This window comes from Oryzias latipes, chromosome 24, assembly GCF_053564925.1.
Source record: "Oryzias latipes strain Hd-rR chromosome 24, Olatipes_Hd-rR_3.1".
Taxonomy (NCBI): Eukaryota; Metazoa; Chordata; class Actinopteri; order Beloniformes; family Adrianichthyidae; genus Oryzias; species Oryzias latipes.
In genome coordinates, this window is record NC_136260.1 from 7,498,519 (window position 1) to 7,517,034 (window position 18,516).

Here is an 18,516-nt window from a genome sequence, read left to right on the forward strand (position 1 = left end):
TCACACACTGATGGTGGCTCTGCTGCCAGACACTGGCGCCAACCTTCCACCAGAGGCAAATTTACTGTCTTGCCCAGGGACACGACACGTGGGAGGGCAAGGCAGGAATTGAACCTTCAATATTCCAATTCGAGGTTGACCGCCCTTCCACTGCCCCACAGCCACCCCTATAAATGGATGGCGATGGATCTATGGATGATGATGAGGAAAATTCTTGTCTTTCACATGTAGTCCCCAACAAAGATTCAAATTAGCTCTTGTTTTGTTAACATTCATGAGAAGTCAGTTGAGTTTCACAGCCAAACAGATCTGAGGGTCAAGGAATGGAAACCAAACTGGGTTAATGAATAGAAACAGAGGTTAGTGAAGGCCCCTGAGGGACTGAAGTCACAGCTGCTGTCTGCTCAGTTTAAGGTTACAGGATTAAATGAGCTTCAAATGGTCCCAGATTTTTATTTTTTGCACACACACACACAAAAGAAACCTCGGCCAGGATCCATGTGATTTGTTGTCTCCAGCACAACGAGTTTTTACTGATACAATCAGGCCTTCTTTGTCACTGCCTGGCAGGCAATAACAAATGCAAAACTGCAGTCATACAGTAAGTACGTCAGTTAAAGATCTAAACATAGAAGTCGACTGACATTTAGCAAAGACATTTATTGAAATGGGAAAGTTGTGTTTGAACAGGAACCTTTTTTGTTCAAAAAAAAAAAAAACTCTTAGAAGCTTTATAAATGTACACAAAACAAAATTAAATAACCTGGAAAATGTCACACACACACAAAAATACATTTGAACCCAAATTAAGTCAGAAAGAGCTCTGAAAAAGGTGGACTAAAATATGTTAAAACATAGGTACATTATTAAAAGGGTCTCAAATCGTGCAGTTATAGTTTCACTTAAACTAATGTTTTCTTTTAGTATTTAACATACTGTTTCTGATATTGTTAATTCCACTCCATGTCAGCCATCTTTAAACCCTTGTGCTATCCTTGGCACTTTAACGTTGGGAGTTGGGTCATCTAGACCCACTAGACAGTGCTCTGAACCTTTTTTCTTCAATGATTTGTGATCTTCACTGGTCTCCGGATTACATGATATCCTCTCCACCTTTGTCATGGTAGGGAGAACACGTCGATGGTCATCTTGACCCCATAGGATAGCACAAGGGTTAAATGAACATTTTAAATCATTCATTTAGTAATTTTAATGTAAACAGTACAGCTTTTCTGCAGCAAACTGTTAATTCACTAACTTAGCTTAGATAACTTGCCACTTATGTCTCAGTTTGAATTTCTAAGTTTTTAACCTATGCGGGTGTTTAGCTTTTTTTGTGGAATTTGACAGTCTTGACAATTCACCTTCTTTTTATGATATTGCTCAATATTTTTGCAAATTAATTTATTAATGAGCTGTCTTACTCATTTTACACTGATTTAAATGCTTATCAGTTTTTTACTTTAAAATGTAACCTTAAAATTACACATGGGAAAGGAGGCGTGGCTAATTTTTAGCAATAATTAACAGGATAGATTCCAACTGTTTTACACCCAATTGCGGACAGTAAGTAGAGACGTCATATCAAACAAGACAGCCAATGTAAACCAAGGGGTCACGTGATCCATTCTATTATGCTCACAGGTCAAAACCACAGACCCTCTAAGGCGCATGCGCAGATCATTGCGGGGAGCTGTCCGCGCCAGTAGGTGCTGATGTGAAGCGGTTTCTCTCGAACCACCAACACGGTCGGAGCGATGGATGAAGAGTTGAAATGTCCCGTTTGCGGTTCCCTCTTCAAGGAGCCCATCCTGCTGCCATGCTCCCACAACGTCTGCCTCATGTGTGCGCGGAACATCACCGTGCAGACGCCGGACGGAGAGACGCCGGCGCAGAGCCGAGCCTCGGGCAGCTCGGACTACGACTACCTGGACATGGACAAGATGAGTCTGTACAGCGAGACGGACAGCGGCTACGGCTCCTTCACGCCGTGCCAGCTCAAGTCCCCGAACGGCGTGCGGGTCTTCCCGCCAGTCCTCCCCCAGCGGCACTGCTCCCTCACCTGCCCGCTGTGCCACCGGAGCGTCTCTCTGGACGAGCGCGGGCTGCGGGGTTTCCCACGGAACCGGCTGCTGGAGTCCATCGTGGCGCGTTGTCAGCAGAATCGCGCCTCCTCTTCCTCCTCCTCTTCATCTGGAGCGCCCAAGTGTCAGCTGTGCGACCGGAACCCCGTGGACGCCACGGTGATGTGCGAGCAGTGCGACGTGTATTACTGCGGTGCGTGCCAGCAGCGGTGCCACCCGTCCCGCGGGCCCCTCGCCAAACACCGCCTGGTGCCGCCGCCGAGGCAGGCAGCGGCGGGCGGCGCGGCGATGGCACCGGGCGGCGGTCAGCAGCCGCCCGTGGCCGCGCGGAAGCCGGCGACGTGCGTGGATCACGAGGCGGAGAACTTCAGCATGTACTGCTGCAGCTGCAGGGCTCCGGTCTGCACCAAGTGTCTGGAGGAGGGGAAGCACGGAAAGCACGACGTGAGACCGCTGGCCGTGATGTGGAAGCAGCACAAAGTGAGTGGACCCCCCACACGAATATATCTATAATTACAATAGTGAACACATGTCCTTATTATTTTGGATCCCAGCTGTGATGCATCCTCTGCTTGATCTGCTCCACAGCATTTGGCAAATTCCTGCTGATTTCCATCCAAATATCTTCGCTGACTAGCTTTGTCTGCCAGATGACATCAATAAATCACCTCCTGTTTTAATTAAAGAAGGATTAAAGTGATTTATTATCCACTTTTTTTCCTTTTTTGTTATAAAATATAAGATGATCCTGCTTTAGTGCTGAAGTCAGAGGAAGTTCCTCTTTTCTACAGTTATGTTTTGACTAAATCTATATAAATCAAGTTCAATCTCTGGCAGTTAAATTTCATTTTTTTATACTGAGGGAAATCCAGTTTTTAGTAGAAGTGAAAAGGACAGCAGGAGGGACCCTCCCACTTTTGTAATAATTTAAAGTGATTCAGATCAAAATTTAAGGACCCACTGTTCAACTCTTTGCTGATGATAATGTGGTTTATTGTTTTGCCTCATCAGGACTTCAACTCTTTTTTAAAACAAGCCTTCCTTTGATAAGAAATGTCACACAAACAAAGCTTAAATTTCCTCTCTTATAATTTTATTTATTTATATTAAAGTGTTTCCAGTGCTCTCTTAATTATGATGGTGAACAATATCGTAGCTATCCAGCCGTACAGTTTAGATCCAGATTCCAGCTCAGATGAGGAAAGCAAAGATGTACATGGATCTATTTGTCTGCAAGTGAATGCATCAGAATGGAGCGGAGCAGGGAGCTTGTGGCCTGCCAATTGCTGCTTCTATGTAACAAATATGACCTTTTTCTAATGTGTGTTTTTCACCTGACTCTTATTCACAATAATTTTAATAAAGAAATAACCAAAAATCATATTTTTAGCTTAATTTTCTTTGTACTTGTCCTCCACTATAAAAAAATAGATCATATAAAATACACCAAACATAAATTTTTATTGGAATTGGGTTTTGAAAAGTTTAATTTAATAGTTTCATGTTTTTCTATTCTAACATTTTATGATAAAATAGAGTGAAGATGAGTGAAAAAGCAGCATATTTTTTTTATAGAATTACAGTAAATGTGATTAAAAACAAATCAAAAATATTAAAATAGCATTTTCCTTTAGTATATAAAAAATCACAAGATTTGTGTAAGAATGTATCAATTTTTTGTCCATTTTAAGTAAAAAAAAACACTCACAATGACTACTGTTAAAATATTTGGAAAGATTTCATTTTTACTGTGTTAAAATTAGGATTTAAAAATATTTTCAAGTCTCTTTGATGATAGTATAGAAAATCCACAGTTTTCTTTATAATTGACCTGAAATGTTTTTGGGATGTTTTTTCATAATACACTAGGATAGTGTTTACTATGCGCTCAAAGAGATACCAGTTTTTGTGTTGCTGAATTTACCAGAAAACACAAAGAAAGAGTTTTTGGAATTTTCTGATTAACAACAAATAAATGAACAGCTCAACAACTGTTCTACTGCCTTTTTGATTGTATTGCGTCTTGCATCCATTCCTTGTATTCTATATTATTATTATTATTATTATTATTATTATATTTTTATGTTTCCAAGGTACTACTAAACTGCATTCCATGAGTACCTCTCTATTTTTTTTGGCAAGTAAAATGGTTCTTATCCTCCCAAACATTTCATGGACTTATTGACCTTGTGTTGATTCTGCATGCAACAAATAAAGCTTCATTATTATGAACCCTAACCCTAGAAAAATATTCAGGAAGAAGCTTTTATTTTGAAAAGATACAATGTTTTTGGTATTAAGTCTTCCTGTTGGAGAAAATGCAGAGAAGAAATAACTAACATGTTTTTTATAGGACACTTTTAGTGTAATTTCTGGGACATCACTTTACAGTTAAACAGTAATATTAAAGGTTGATATTTTTTGGAGAATATTTATTATAACCTTACTCAAGTTATTGTTCTCAACCAATTATTTTGCTCCATGTTTCTTACCTGTTTTGCATAAAAATTGCGTTAACATCAAAAAACTGTTTGGGTTTGTCCACATGAAGCAAAATATTAGCAAAAATTAAAAAATAAAAAACCACTGTGCTTTGGTAGCCAAAATTCAAAATTAAATACACAAAAAAAATATTTTCTGGGAAATAAGAAAAGATGAACACATGATTTAGTTGCCTGAAGGTAGGAACTTCAGGCAGATTCAAATTTGAGGAAGTACACCTAAATATGTGCTTAAATAAAGAATCAATGTAAAAGTTTTACATTTTAATCTATTACACATTTGACAGTACCTTACCTTCATACATTTAATTGAACTGAACTCCTGTATTTTTTTAAACTTGTCATGGTTTGAGTTTGTTTTGTCTTGGTTTTTGTCTTAGTTCTTGTTCTGTCTTGTTTGGTTCTGTTTCCTGTTTTATTTTGAAAGGGGTTCTTGTCTTGTCATGTCTTGAGTTGTACTTCCTTTGGTCCCCATCTGCCCTGATCGTGTTCACCTGTGTCTTGTCTGCCCAGCCTGTATATAAGTCTTGTCTCTGCCTTCCTCTTGTGCTGGTCCATTAACGTTGCTAACGTCTCGTCCCTGACTCCCTTCATGCCATGTTTCATGTTTTGCTCACAGTAAGTTTAGTTTTAGTTTTGTTATCCTGCTCTGCAGCGCTTTTTGTTTGTGATTAAATCCCCTTGCCCTTGAACCGTGTTCCTCTGCATTTTGGGTCCTTCACGCTGCCACAGCCCTCCCCACATGACAAAACTTGTATTTGAAAAAAGAGCAAAAACGAAAAATGTTGTAAATTGGCAAAACTTGTGTGAGAGAATAAATATATAGCTAAAGGGATGCATAGCAGAGGAATCAAAGTGTTGTGTGCCGCATGTTTTGTAAATAAAGCCTGAAAACAGACTTAAAAATGAGCAAAGCGATGCACAAATGTGAGAGTTGAACCTAGGAGCCCGAAACGTGCGTTTACATAGGCTTTTCATTGAAAGCGGTCACTTGAACTTGTGTTTCTGAGCCTGGCATGAACGCGACATCAGAGGAATCACAGTGTTGTGTGCACCAAACAGTGCAGTGTGAAAGCTCCCTAACGATTGTCCAAAGAGACGTTTGTCCGTCTTGTGTTGGCTTCCTCTGATTTTGTTCCTCTTTGTTTTTCATAAGATCATCCGGCCAACGTGCGGCTGTTATCGTGTGTGTGTGAATGAAAAAGCCTTTTCTGCCTGCCTTTTACTATCTGGGTCATTGTGACTAATCTCTCTGTCTGTCTTTTTTACGCAAGCCATTCTAGCTATCATTCATCCCCTCACGAATCTCCATTAGCCGTTTCAACTTGACTTGTGTGGATTCGCCATTATTTTTTTTATTGAAATATAATCATTGAAAAACTCTTTAAGACACAACCACACAACGATGCGATGCACAGCTCTTCACAAAACAAAGAACAGAAAAAAAAGTATACATATATAAAAATATAAAAAACTTTCATGAGGGTATGTATGAGGGTATGTCTTTGACTAAGCCAATTATGAAAATCTTGCCAGAATCTTTGGATCACTGGACATGAAAAGACAAATGTTGGGTTGTTTCTGGGGCTGTATGACAGAAATCACACGGATCAACCTCAAAGCCAAATCTACTCCTCAACGTCTCTGCCGATGGGTAGTAATTGTTTATAATTTTGAACTGCATTTCTTTAATTTTGGGGATCACTGGCCATTTTATGAATTTCCATAGTTGAGCACCTGATGTGACAGGTGTCTCAGTTATTTTATACTTCACTTTTCAATTAAAGTCATGGTATAATTGACATTTAAAGGATTTGTTTGGATTCACCATTATTTGTCTCCTAAGAACATCTCCTATTCTTTTTTTTTTTTTTTGTCCTGTCCAACAGCTGAGCAAACAGATGAGAGCTGAAAGGCCTCTTGTGTTGGACATATTTTACTGTTGCAACAGGGTTTATGAATCTGTCACAGTAGGTTCACATTTGATTTAACCCCTTTTGTAATTTAGGCAAAAATATATTCATCGTACTTATATTTGTAACAATTTTTTGTTTGAACTGATGGAAAAGAAAAGGAGGGAAGAAGAGAGAGGGATGTTGGGGGGGGGGGATTATAAAAGGGGGGGGTAAGTCCATGAAGCAGCATAAAGCAACAAGTTGCTGGAAGTTTATAAGCATTGCGGTTAGGTTTAGAAATAATACAAATCTAAAAAAAAGGGGGCGGGGCCTGCCCACACACACTCAAATGTTACAAACATACCTGTTGGCTCCAAAAATGTTCACATACAAACGTGTCAACATGTACACAATACTAATAATTTTCCCACACGCATACTTATGCCTTCAGACCAAAACGTGAAACATTTCATTCAGTCACGCAAACTATTTGTTCAGAGGTGAGAAAGCACCTGTGCTCGAGTGAGTGTTTATATTCTTCTGGGGTGGAGGATGGAATGTAAATGGAAGGAGAGAGAGTGCCCAGTCATCCCCACACCAAGACCCCCGACACATCAGCAGCGGGAGCTAGTACTCCCCAACACCCACATCCGCCACCAAGGCCAGGGCCAGCAGGATCGCCACAGGGGCCCCAAAGCCTGAGAGCAGGGAGGCATGGGGGGACAGAGAGTGCAAGCCCCAGCCCAACCAGAAGAGCAGCCCCCGCGCCGCATCGGGAGGGCCCAACGCGGGGCCCCGCCCCAAGAGAGCACCCCCAGCCCCAGACGAGCAGCCCACCATTACCCAGGAGTTCTGAGCATCCCCCCTCTGCGACCCCTAGGCATGGGCCAAGGCCCCCCAAGGGAGACCCGCCCCACACTCCAGGCAGCCATCCACCCATCCCACGGTTTGTCCAGGAGAGAGCGAGCCAGGGGCCAGCTACCCCTGCTCAGGAGGAAGATGCCTAAGAGAGCTGGGGGTCCACAAGGAGTGTTGTAACCGTGGCCCGACCAGGCTCACCCACAATTGGAATTTTGGAGAACGCCGCTGCTCGAGGGCAAGGGCCCACACCACAGGGACCAGGACACCCCCAGGCTCAGATGTGATGTGATCACTGGCTCCTGGTCTTGCCAGGGAACTCAGGGATCCCTCTCCCTGCGTGGAGAGAGGGTGCCGGCAGGGAGCCAGCACCCAAGGGACTCGGCTGCCATTGCCAAGGGCCTGGTACCTCCTGCCAGGGATGGGGTAGGGTACAGATGGTCAGAGGCCTCACCTTCCTTGTATAATGTATGTATGTTTGTGAGTGTGTGTATGTGTGTTGGAGTGTATATTTAGGGTGGGAGTTTAGCTCAGGTGGTAGAGCAGGTCGTCCATCAACCGAAGGGTTGGCAGATCGATCCCCGCTCTCCCCAGCCAGCTGTTGCCCCCCAAGCGTGGCCAGTCTACAGCTCACCACTCCCACTACGGGATGGGTCAAACTGCAGAGAAAAATTTCCCCATTATGGGATAAATAACAGTAAAAATATATATATTGTTGAGGTGCAGTTAAAATTGGCAGGCATTGAGAGGACATCTCCTGATTGCTCACATGTCTAAGGTGCAATTAAAACCAAGAGTGGGAGGACCTGTTTCCATACGGCAACCATGGGAGGGGGACCGCGGCCAAGTAGCTCATCCCCCCAAGGTGCGTTGCAGGCTGACCCCCCTCCCCCCATCACCCTACCAAGTGATTATATAAGGTAGGCAGGTATATAAGGTAGGTTGGCAACAGCTGGTAGACTGTCCCCCGGTGGTGAAACAGCCTCCACCCAGCATCGGGCCCTGCTCTCCTCAGTCCCGTGGGCCCCATCCCCCGAAACGTGCCGACCCCCCAGATAAAGCTTTCTATGAAGATTTATCTGTGTACAGAATATCCTGTAAAGCACAGTGTCATCAGCGTATTATTTATCTTTTGATAAACTTCATTAGTTCTCCTCTGTTGTTTTAGTTTAAATATGACAGATTTAAACTTTTTGACTCACTTTTTTGTCTATACAGAGAAGCCTTTATAGTCTGTTGAGGGCTTAATTTCAGTGTTAGCTTCTTTCTGGTTCAATAGTTGGTCAAAATCATTCTATAGACAAGGCACGGCAGTATTTCTCCCAGAGTCCCTTGTGGTCCTGCTGGTATTATGTTTTGCACACATCTTTGAACAGCTCTGAAAAGCAGTCTTGCATATTTGAACACTTTTCCAAATTCCTCCTTCCTATATGCTGCATTACAGCGTGTACAACTTTGTCTTGTTCCCTCTTCTCCATTGTCTTCATTTCCTCTCCTTTTTTGACAAACATAACGCTTTAATGGCGGTGGATCACAGTGAATGTTGTCAAGTGTGTTTGCCGTCAGCAAAATGGTGGGCTGATTAATTGCATTTATTATGCTCTGTTTGGTAGTAGCCAGTCAAACTTTTGTTTAACAAAATAGAAAATCCATACATACTTTGTAAATACTGTCAATTGTATGCTGTTATCAAGAATGCAAGACTGTCTGTGTTTGTTTTTTTCAATGCTTTTTATGCAGTCAATGAATTATGTTGTTGTTTCACGCCACCAATATCAAGATTTAGCTTGTCTGATGGAATGTCTGCATAATTATTTTTAGTGCAGAAGCATCCAGTGCTCCATCTCGATTGCAACTCTTAGTCTTATCCACTGTTTTCATACAATGCTTTTTGCAAATGCACAAAAACTAAATGTGCTTCTTGCATTCCTGCTAATCTGATGTTGATCTAAATGAGTTTGTTTGAAAATCTCAAATAAAAAAACCAGACCAAATTGCTTATGTAAGAGTTTTCTGGCACTACTCTCCACGGACTCCCTCAGAGGGCATGAAAATGCAAAAGTGAGGCGTAAGGAGTGCTAAGGAGAGACACACTGATCCACTTTCCTGCATCAGTCAAGCAGAAAACATGAAGCACACACTGCAGATATGCATGAGCTATCAGTGCAGAGCATTTCCAGAGGCAGAGTTAAATAAAAAAAACAGAAATGCAGAGTTTCAGCTTTTCCTGCTGAGTGTTCCACTGTCCAGGTTGTCATCTTAAGTCTTAAATGGGACCCTTCAAACTGGTTTTTGATGTGCTAAATCATCGAGAAAAAAGGCAAAAACAAAAAAACTGATAAGAAATGACTTTGGTTTAAAAGTTTGAAAGAAATCCTTTTTAAAGCTTAAGGAGGATAAGCTTACTTACCTTTAATACCTGCAGACACCACATATGGATGTAGAAAAAAACTTTACAACCTTAAGACATCTTAATAAAAATCAAACCAGTTTGATTTTCTGTGGATTTGCTGAATCAGGACCATAAACTACAGGTAGATCAATTTATGTTACATGTAGCATCAAAATTACATAAGATAAACAAGAATTGGACAGAAAATCAAGACTTTGAGCAAAAGTTCAGCTCACTAAACCATGGTAGCCCTTATGCAGAACACCCCTCATGTCCATATCATTTTGGTTTTCCCCCGCGAGTGTGCGCCTGAGTGGAACAGTTTATTTTGTCGCTGCACCACCAGTCCTGACTGACATCGACACAGCTGGCATTTTGAGTAAATGTTTGTCAGGTCAAACACAAATGAGATGCTGTTTGTTCATAAATCAACATTTTGGCGACTCGTGTTGAACAAGTGTTTTACAGTCAGCTCATTCAGCGTGGACGTGTGACACAAATCTGTCACATGTGGGAGAGGAAATGGAAGACGAAGGCTAATGCAGACGGTATGCCATCTGTGTGGATCATATTCCAACGCAGAAAAGCGTCATTTAGAGCTCTCAGTTAGCATTTTTGTCACCTAGTTTTATTTCGCTAACATCCTGACAAAACATTTTGACATCTGAGCTTCGTGCTGCCTGTTTGCTTAATATATGATGCATTTTGTGAGGCTGCCACAACCTGCAGCCACAGCAGCCCTGTGAAATATGTGCCATTTCATGCATCAGAGAACAGAATTCTGTAGCATCTCTAACAGATGCGTCCCCACTTCTTTGACAAACGTCTGCGGACGTTTGCTTTTAGATGAAAACATGAAGAAATCTCTTCACTTGTCTCAGGAAAAGTCACTGTGGTGGCACATTGCAGACAGCAGGAAGGGCAGTTGAGTTGAGAACAGATCTGTGCCGAGCGCCTGTGCCTGACGAACCTCATTCCAGACTGTAGATGCTTATTAGTTCGGCCTCAGTCATCTCTCACCTCAGGCGACAAGAACACAGTGGGAACTGTGGTAGTGAGCATGCAGTACTGTGTGAAAGCTCCTTAAATTATTGCAAAAACCCTGATATTGTGGTCTCCATACTATACAGTATGAGGGTGTTTTCAGACTGGAAAAGTTTGTTGGTCCTGATCGAGTCCACTTAACCTGGTCTGGATCCAGTCCTGAACTTTACATTTGGTCTGTCCTCAGACTGCCTTTCAACAAGACATTTCTGTTTTGAACCAAAGCTTGTAAACAAAACAATGTGAGTAAAAATCTCTTTGGTCATTGGACAGGAATTACCAGTACAGGGCATAGCAACGAGAGAAAGAATAATGGAAGTCCTACACTTTGCAGTCCTTGTTGACATAGGTCACTTATTCAAACTTTATATTTCACCAACCAATTCTGTATCAGCGTCAGGTTCAACACTTTATTTTCTATTTTGGTACGGTGGAGGCATGCTGAATGGTGGTTACTGAGGAGGCAGCAGCTATGAAGATATGCGGATAATGAGTTGCTGTGTTTCCTCGTTGCTTTGTCCGCCCGCGGCTTATGTTTCCTACTCTGTTTACGTACGTCCCGTAATGGCCAGCTATAGTCGTCTGATCCAGTTGTCCCGCTTTGAGAACGAAGTGAACCAAAGCTGAGTGAATGAACCGAGACCACCTCAGAAGATGGGTCAGAGTGGTTCCTGGTCACGGAACAGGGTCCGCTTGGGTGTATTCTGACTGAAATGTGTTCTGGATTATCAAGGGAAACTTTGGTTCACTTTAAGCGGAAAAAATGTGTCCAATCTGAGCAAACCCTGAGATTTAAAAGAGCTATCATGCTGTTTTTAAAGTTATTGTAATTCTAATTATTATATCAACCTAAGTCTGTCCCGCAAGGACTATGTTGCTTTCTCAATTCTTCCTTCTTACTGCGACTGTGAGTGAAAAATTAGCCCTCGTCACAATTTTGGGCATATTGACCCCCCCCCCACCACCACACACACACACAAAGTGATGACATCACAGCGGGTGATGCTGTTCAAACAATGAATAGAGCCAGAGTACCTTTAAAAAAAGAAGACACACATGTCAGGGATTTTTATTTACTGAGCATCTGCATCGTGTCTCCTTGTTTTGATGTGGTTCTGTGTTGTGTGCTTTTTCTTTTCTGTATTTTCACAATTTTCATTCATTTAAGTGACTTTGTGGGTTGATAAATCTACATTAATCTTTTATCGCAATCACATATTTGTTCTCATTCTATACTATTAGACTTATTTTTCTACAAAGGTTTGAACTTTCAGAGTTGAAACAAGAGAGAAGTGTGAAAATGTTCATGTCTGAGAAAAGCGTATCAAGTGTGTACTGGTGGATTTAACAACCTTAGACATCTGTAATAACTGTTTTAAATAATAATGACTACTTTGTGGCTTTTGGTTATCGCAGGTTATTTTTAGAACGCAACTCCTGCAATGGACAAGAGAACACTGAATTTTTTGTTTTTATTTCAGACAAGGATGAAGTTGACGTCCGCTTTGTTGCTTCAATTTTGACAGTTAAGGGTAAAGTTAATGGGTTCTACACAAAATGAAGAGACTAAAGAAAGTTTAAAACAGCTGGAGATATTTTACAGAGGATGAAGATGATTTTTCCCTTAAGAGATATAGGAAACTGGACCCTCCCCCCCAAAAAAATCAGAAGCCAACTTCATCCTCGTCCATAGCAGAAAAAGAATAGAGACTCACTGCTGTAAACCAAATAAGTCAAATCAAACTTTGAGGTTGAGTTGCAAAAAATAGATAAAAGAGAAACAAAACAAATGTAAAAATACATATTTTTAAATATTTTCTAATATTTCTTTCTTTTCCCACTATCCGTCTCTTATAATGTGAAAGTGAAAGGCAGTTCATTTGGATTTCCACTGTCGATGGTTCATTAAATGATGGAGCTCCTAAAGGTTGGATGCTGCATCCATCAGCTGATGTCTGCACAGAGCATGCATACAATCACTTTATTATTAGCAACAGCAGAAATATCAAACATGAGGGGGCTGCAGCAGATCTGTGTAGGCAGTAATGATAATAACCAAACAGGATGGTTCATCTTTATTGGGGAGAAGGCAGTGACTCAGAAGAATAAATGATGCCTATGCTCTTGAAATTTTGCTTCACTTCTTAAAAGAAAAAAGGAAAAAAAAGAAGGTTTAAATGGATTTAATGCTTAATTTACAGAGTTTTTCTTAACTGTCACTCAGTCTTCCAGTTACTGAAGTTTTATTTCCATATGGAGGTTTAGTCCTTATAATATGACTAACAGATAAAAGTTCCCAAGATGTCAGGGGCATGCCACGCACCACAGCAGCGTTTGTGCAGCAGGACTTCAGCAGTGAATGTAGGTTAATGCACTCTTTGCTGCGCTTCCACTCCTTTCTGCTAAAGCGTCCTCTGGAGAGACGCCGGCGTACATGTGTGCATGCGCCCCCGATCTATTTCGGGTAATGGCGCGAGGGCTGATGCCAGACTTCTGAGGAGCGTGTGGATATCCTGCATCGAACACTGTTACCATGGTTACTACCATCAGCTCCCCCTCTGAACGGGCAATCAAATTAAGAGTTGAGTCTTTTTTGACTATTAATACCCAGAAGCCTACATTACTACATTTACATAAACAATGTTATCTTATGTAAAAAAACGACGGTTACGTCTTCATTACCTGACATTTGAAAATTATCATTGGTTTAAAAGAAGGGTCTTCATTCTGCTATGGATTACTGCTCTCCTCCTTTATAGGCAAACTGTCTTGAGGGGCGGGGTGTTTAAAAGCGACCATCAACCTCCTTTTTTACTCCCCAATGTTCCTCTTTGGTCTGTTTTGTTGGAGAACTGGCATTTTCCTTTTCAAGTCAGTTTGTATCCATTTTTTGACTCAGTCAGACTGCTTACTGTAACATTTAGGAAAAAAGTTCACGCTCGAAGAGCTGCAGCTGCTCTGTAAAATCCCACTCCAGTCATCTTTTGATCTGTTGTAAAAGTTTTCCCAGTGGTCTTATAACTATGATTATGCCATTTTTAGCCAAAAAACAAACAAAACTGTGTTGTTTTCTAGGACATAATTTCTGCAGAGCAGCAGGAGTTCATTTGAAATTGTGCTCTACATATTTCACCTGGGGCAGAACCAATTTGGGGCTAATATTATATTTAAAAAGTAATATTGTCTTAAAGGAAAGGTTTGCTGTGTTTTTTTTCTTCAGGATTGCTGAACTTCATTGGGATGACTTCGTTTTCCTGTTTGGGGTTAAACTAAAGGATGTACGGGGGTGAGGATGGGGACTCACATTGCAATATAACCATTTATCAACATGGTTCTCTATGAGCCACAAAATAAACAAAAAAGAAAAAAAGAAAAACCAAAGTGATTGAAACAGTATCAGCATTTATTTTAGCTCTTTGAGGCAGAATATTTCTCTTTTTCTATTTAAAGCCCACAAACCAATGCAACATTTGAATCCCAAAAAGTTACTGAAATTAATGAAAATGGTTAAAGTACAGAAAAGGAAAAGCACACAGTGCAAAACCACATAAAAAAAATGTTAAATCAAAATGAGTCTCAATAGGAGTTAAGAGCCCGAACTGAGTTTTTAATGGTTAGTTTAAAAGAGTCAAAATGAAGGGGGGCAGTGAAATCAAAAGTAAGGGGAATTGAAGTGAGTCGAACAGATGAGACGGAAACAAGACAGATAAAAAGACCTGGGAATTCAAGCTGGTACAGAATTCGGAAGAAGTTTGGTGAGGTACAAGGGGGTCACTTTGTGAACGACCTTGTGGGTGAAAAGTAATATTGTGTACTGAATACGGTTGGTGATTGGCAGCCTGCAGAACAGGTGTAATGCTGCGTTCACAGCGTCAAATTCGTGTCGGCTGCCTCTCTTTCACCATGTAGTAAATTCCCTACACGCTGCCTGTCCAAAAATCTGTTCATAGCTTGATGCCCCAACCACGTGTGGGAGGAGCTACCAGCTAATATTTTTAGCCTGATCGCTACAATCACAGGGGTGTCTGTGATTATGCCATTTATAATACATGAAAGACACAGATAATGCTGAAAGATCAGGTTTATTTATCATGAAGAGTTCTACAAAAACATCGGTAATCATTTCTCCATGTCTGGTCATGAGATCAGTGTGAAATGTTCCTGGTACAGGAAGCTTTACTCCTGCTCCCAGAGTTGTCTGTATGACAGCTGCTCAAATCACGCCGTAGGACCTCAGATCGCGTCTATACCCTTGACTTAATATTAAAACTGGCCTCTGCTGCGCGAGTCACATTTGTGTCTTGCAGTTCCCTCGAGGTTCATACCTCGAAGGAGGTAGCCTTAAGATGTCCCTTAAGGCTACCTTAAGGGACATCTTGAATATGGCATGCCTGTGATAAGTGTTTTGGGAAGTATTCGTAAGAATAATGGAAGTTACAGCAAATATGATGGACTACTGATGCTGCTATACGCTGCCCTTACACCAACACTAGTCATTAGTGCGATGCAAGTACAGGCTCTTTATTGACTGTGCACAAATGCCGCATGAACAGAATGCGCAGATAGATGGTAAATGGTGCGTACTTAGATAGAAGGCCCAAAGCACTTTACAGTCACAGTCCCATTCATCCATGCACTCATTCACACACTGATTGTGGCTCCGCTGCCAAACAGTGGAGCTAACCTATAACCGCTAAAAGCAATGTGGGGCTCAGTTTCCTGCTAAAAGACACTTCGACACAAGGACGCTCAAAACAGGAACCAAACCTGCGATCATTCAGATATCGACTGCTCTACCTCTGCACCATAGCGGCCCCATAGTGATACAGTCAGGCTTCGTAAAAGGAGCGCGCAAGGAGAACGAACTTTTTACTTGAACATCAATAACGGGCTCCTTTCGCAGTGCACAGAATTTGGGGGACACGTCCCTGGGGAGGGACCATGTCTCTTGGAGAGACTATGTCTCTCGTCTGGCCTGGAAACAGCCTGGGGTCCCCCCAGAGGAGCTGGAGGAAGTTGCTGGGGAGAGGGAAGTCTGTGCATCTTTGTTTAGAATGCTGCCCCTCCGAGCCGGTCCTGGATGAATGGAAGAAGACGGATTGATAAAAAAGGAAAGATCCAAAATGCAAAAAATTGTGCATTTTGTGGTACAAGCACCAAATTTTGCATTAATAGACGGCAGCCATCTTTACAAATTGCCACCATTTTGGATTTTTTTCATGGCTAATATGCTTTTCTGAAAGAGGGGATCCTAAGCTACATCCGTGCCAAATTTGGTGCTTGTACCACAAAATGCACGATGTGTCCGAGAGATCAACCTGACCGGTTCCGCTATGACCATAACGTGTTGTACGAGTGTTCGCTACGATCTGTCGCTCACATCATGAAAAAATGTACATGAACAGGCTCATTGAGTGGTCTACAACCTTGATATTTTGAGGGGGTTACCTGCATGGGCCGTACAGGTTTGCCCATTTTTTACATGCAAACAGCCTGTATCCACCCGTAAGGGCATTTGTGACTAAGGCTTCATAAAGAGTCTTCTGGGGGAGACCAAGTTGTGCTAATGTTGTCAGTCAGAAACTTTCAAATTAAGTCATTTGAGAGAAAATTAGCAATATTCAGTGATCTCCAGATTTTCTGTATTCCTACAAAACCGATTTGATAAGTTGGCATCTCACAAAAATGAGCTGTACCTTTACTCTTTGATCTTGAGAAAAGAGTTGTTGATATCTTTTTATAATGTTGTTATAATTGTTATGATGAGTTCTTCAGTGGAAATCCTTGGAGAACAAGCAATAACTCTGCTCTGTTATCTAGAGAAAACAAGATGTTAAATCTTGAGAAAATGAGCTGTACTTTTATTCTGTTGTCTTAAAAAAAGAAGTGATACGGACACAGGACAATTGGCACTACACTTTTATTATTTTAGTATCTCAAGAAAACAGTTGTTATTATCTTGTGATAATGAATTTCTAAGTTAATATCATGACATAACAAGCAATCATTTTATTTTGTTGTCTTGAGAAGCTGAAAAATTTGTTAGCTGACATGGCTCTTCTTGACTTCCACAGAGAGGGAGAGGTTTCATTCCTTAAAAAAATCACATTTGTTCGAAGTAGATCTAAAATCACACATAGTGACGTCTGCTTGTTATGTGGTGTGATTGACAGAGATTCTGCATAGGTTCCTGTGTGGGAAAACCGTGACGCACAGAGTAGAGGCGGCTGCTTCCTCCTGCTTGAATGTGGGCTGCAGACAGACTCACCCTGCTGGGTCCTGGCTTTCTGTTTGGCTTTACATGCTTTTTTTTAATCCAACACAGTGTTGGAAATGCTTATCTTCTATATTCTAACAATAGCCGTCATTTACATGGTCCACCTGTGACCCATCTGTCATCTGATATTGTTTAAAATTGATGTCCAACATTTAAAACATACTTGTTGGAAAATAGGTCACCGTCCTCATGAATGGATTGGCAAACTGAAAAAGCTGTGCAGGTTTAAATCTGAATTTGAGAGGAAATGAAAGAGATAATGGAAGGTAACTGAAGGTGTTTGGCCCCTCCCCCTCTGCATGTCCCTGGGGTGCTATTTTTGACAAGGTCAACACTGGAATCAAACAGCTGACAGGCTGAACACACACGAGCTGCCCATTGTTCTGCTGTGTGTTGTTCTCCCAGCGGTCGCACAAACCATCAAAAGCTTCTGCTTTATTGGATTTTTTTGGACGTTGCAACAATCGAATCTAAAATTGTGTCATTAAATTACATAAACACGAAGCTTGGAACATTTTATATTTGTTTGATCAAAATTCTTTATCACATCCAGATCTATTGTTATCTTTTTGTTATTTAGCATTTAGGATTTTGGCTTTGCAGTTGGAGTCTATGGTTGTAAAGAAAATGGACGGTAAAATGTTAAGTGGGAGACACAAAAATTGGCAAACATATTTTTGAATCAGTCATGCAAAAAGATCTAATGGTTGCCATGGCCTATCAACTTTGTGAAGGCTGCCATTTTGATTGAAGTTGTGACATAACATTTGATTACGTTGAGTGCTTATTCAACTCTTTATTAAATAATATCCATCAATGGCTTTAATGGTGTATTTCCTGCAGCTGCAAAAGAACAGTGGTTACATTTTTGATAATTTTGTTAACATAAGTATGAAATTTTCTATTTTAACTCTTAAAAGATGAACAGAAAAGCCTTGACATAATGGTAGAGGCTCAGCTAGTTGTTATTTTCTGTTTCCTCCTTACAGTATGTCAAGAACAGGATTTCAGAGCTTTAACTGTACCTAAAATTATATTTCTGGAGTACCGGTAAATATGTTATTCAGACTTTGCTCCCCAAAAGCATTTCTGTTAGCAGCCATGTTTGCACCAGGGCTTAGTTGCTGCTGTTTACTGAGCAGGAGGAAATCAGCTTGGTGCTTCCATGAATGTCACTGCTTTCTGTGAATGTCACAGAGTAAATGAATAGTCCTGTGTTGGATGCATTATGGCGTAATAAGATAATGGCACTTGCTATTCAGAGCGAAGTTCAGAGGTGCTGACAGCAGAGAAAGAACAATTAGATTCTTTATTGAAGGAGTCATAAAAGATGAAAGAAAGGTCAAAAGAATGAGGACAATGGAAAAGGAAACAAGACAGCACAGCAAGAGCTTCATTGCATTTGAGATCAATCTTTTTTTGTGTGTTTTTTATTTCCGTCTCCTACACAAGCCTCCAGGATTTC

General features: G+C 41.1%; 1 protein-coding gene and 1 long non-coding RNA gene across 3 annotated transcripts in view; one reads left to right on the forward strand and one right to left on the reverse strand.

Annotated features, from left to right (window-relative positions):
- Positions 1–640: 640 nt before the first annotated feature.
- LOC144990067 (uncharacterized) lies at positions 641–2,435 on the reverse strand. The gene is made up of 2 exons (XR_013654000.1): positions 2,063–2,435; positions 641–1,928 (listed from the first exon to the last, which is right to left on the reverse strand). It is a non-coding gene; the product is annotated as an uncharacterized LOC144990067 (long non-coding RNA).
- The window catches only part of trim67 (tripartite motif containing 67), a 47,191-nt gene continuing 30,432 nt past the window's right edge, over positions 1,758–18,516 (forward strand). For both annotated transcript variants that reach the window (XM_023952765.2, XM_023952766.2), the window contains exon 1: positions 1,758–2,564. In XM_023952765.2, coding sequence (XP_023808533.1) covers positions 1,758–2,564 — 807 coding nt within the window. The remainder of the gene's footprint in view (positions 2,565–18,516) is intronic.